Source organism: Phalaenopsis equestris, unplaced genomic scaffold (genome assembly GCF_001263595.1).
Source record: "Phalaenopsis equestris unplaced genomic scaffold, ASM126359v1 Scaffold000036, whole genome shotgun sequence".
NCBI classification, from domain to species: Eukaryota; Viridiplantae; Streptophyta; class Magnoliopsida; order Asparagales; family Orchidaceae; genus Phalaenopsis; species Phalaenopsis equestris.
Window position 1 is genome coordinate 5,924,101 of NW_018164478.1, and position 2,513 is coordinate 5,926,613.

General features: G+C 36.3%; 1 protein-coding gene across 6 annotated transcripts in view; it reads left to right on the forward strand.

Annotated features, from left to right (window-relative positions):
• LOC110018964 (epimerase family protein SDR39U1 homolog, chloroplastic-like) overlaps window positions 1-2,513 on the forward strand; it is a gene marked incomplete in the record, with an annotated part of 67,897 nt that overhangs the window by 16,566 nt on the left and 48,818 nt on the right. For all 6 annotated transcript variants that reach the window (XR_002293414.1, XR_002293413.1, XM_020716454.1 and 3 more), the window contains 1 exon segment: window positions 2,218-2,277. Coding sequence is in view for 4 of the 6 variants with exons in the window: in XM_020716454.1 (XP_020572113.1) it covers window positions 2,218-2,277 (60 nt within the window).

Sequence of the window (2,513 nt, forward strand, 5' to 3'; positions counted from 1 at the left end):
AATACCGCCCCCCGCTAATGGCGGTTGTGTGGATGCCCCATTGTTGTTGCTATCGTATTTATACAGTGCCAGTTGCTGCCTCTCTTGCCTGAAGTGTTCCATACAGTTAACGCTAGCTTGCTTTTTCTGCCCTGCTGCAGCTCAACCTGATTAAAGGCTGTAAGCTATACAATCTTCAAGCTTAGAGGCCGTTTGGGATGACTTTGAATTTTTATTTTTTGTTTTTAATTTTTATTTTGTTTTGTTTATGTTTTTACTTGAACATGTTTGGTATATTCTTGCTTAGTTGTTTTTAAAAACACTTTGATACCGAGTTAACCGTCAACGATGGGAAAAGCACATATCATTACCGAGACCAAATAGGAAACTACAACTCAACAAAATGGAAATATGAAATTGCAATAAATGACAACACAAAGTCAAACTCAGTGGCTCGTGGGGTGGCAGTGATGATCGGCTAGGTTTTGGAGCTCTCGAGAGGTAGCAATGCCGGTTATGGGCTGGAAGGTGTGGCGACAGCAAAGGGGTGTTGGTAGCAGTGAGGTAGAAGTGTGAAGCTATAGAAACAATAAGTGTGGTTGCTGTCCTGGTGGCGACAGTGAGGGGGAATGATGGTAGCAGTGACAAAGGATGTGGTGGACTGATTGTTGTTCGGGGAGGCGGTAACGAGGACAAGTGGCTAGAAGGTGGGAAACTGCAAGAAAATTGCGAAGGGTTGTTGTTTGGGGCGGCTGCTGCAAGAGCGGGTGATGGGGAGCGAAGTGGGAAGGATGAGGAAGGGTAGGGGAAGGATAATCACCACCTTTGGAGCGAGATACAAGCGGAGCACCACTCTACCCTTGGGTACAACCCTAGACGGGAAATAAAGATGTTGGCGGTAGTTCCAAACAAATACACAACAAAAATTGAACCCTAAGACATCATGAAAGCAAATATAAGGTACTAGTATAACTAGGGAGGGCCCCACTCTCATTGGCGGCAAGCACTAGGCTAAAGGAGGGTTGATCGACCCCTCCAACACTTGGGTCGATTCAGTTGGGATGCAACAATTGCCGCGCCTGTTTGACGCCCACATTACACTCAAAATAATTTTTAGATGCTTTGAGTGTTTTTATAAACAAGTTGATTTGTTTTTAAAAGCAAAAAATAAAAACATGAAAAATGCACTAAATAAATAAATATATTTTTAAAATAAAATATAAACAAAAAATAAAAGTGATTCCAAACAAGCCTTTAGCAATTGCAGTGCCTGTTTTCCATATGCAATCCACGAACATCTTCTTATACACTCAAAATAATTTTTAGATGCTTTGAGTGTTTTTATAAACAAGTTGATTTGTTTTTAAAAGCAAAAAATAAAAACATGAAAAATGCACTAAATAAATAAATATATTTTTAAAATAAAATATAAACAAAAAATAAAAGTGATTCCAAACAAGCCTTTAGCAATTGCAGTGCCTGTTTTCCATATGCAATCCACGAACATCTTCTTAGTGTGGAATTATGTTTTTATATTCTGAAATTATTGTAATTGATTACATTAATTACAACCTATTTTCCCCATTTTTGTTGGCCTTGTTTCACCTATATTATTTCTTCTATTTACCAATTGAAATAAAAAATAGTATTATCTTTTATATTATTCAGCTAAAAGGAATTTAGTAATTTCATATTGTTGTGCTCTTTTTTCCGCACACATTACTTCTGCCAATGCATATCAGCCTATATCGTAATGTTGGCCCTCTTTTCAACTTGATGGATTGCAGTATGTTCAGGAAAACTGTAGGGGTTCACTTTTTATATTGAACTTCTCCATTTGAGGATCAGACTTTATTCATCATTCTGAGCAGCAGTTCCCATATTTTTCCAATTGTTTGGATTCAGGCTTTATAAATCGTCATTCTTTAATCATTATAATTTTTTCTATAGGGTGCTATTTATTTTCTTTTTTTTTTCCATGTGGGCTGAAAAGCAACCATTTGCAAGGAAAAGTAGCCTATCTCTTCTCAACATGTGACTGGTTGCAGAAATTTGTATTTACTGAATGACTTGCTGACTGACATTTGCCTAGCTGGGATAACTATAGAAGTGCATGCATTAGGTTTCTCGTAATAATTGTTTTACTTACTTTTATGTCATTATTCTATGTATTATAATACTTTCAAGAGAGTCCATGTTTATTTTTCAATGCAACCTCTGTATGTTTCTTTCCAACAGATGATCATATTGTCCGTATTTTAACAAGATCGAGGAGAAATGCACTGCTAGTTTTTCCTGGTAAGAAGGTAAATGATAATTTTATTCCAAAATTTCTCATTTAGTATATGAGGTGAAATCCATCATCTATTGGTCATGACAAGTTTCTTTTGATACTCTTCTTTTGGTTCTTTAGAAGTCCTCGATATATAATAAGTCAGACTTTTTCGCAATAGATTTGTCATTGCATGCATACGGTAAATTTTATGATATTCATTTCATTTCTGTTTCTTCTAATGAGTATTTGTGGAGAAATC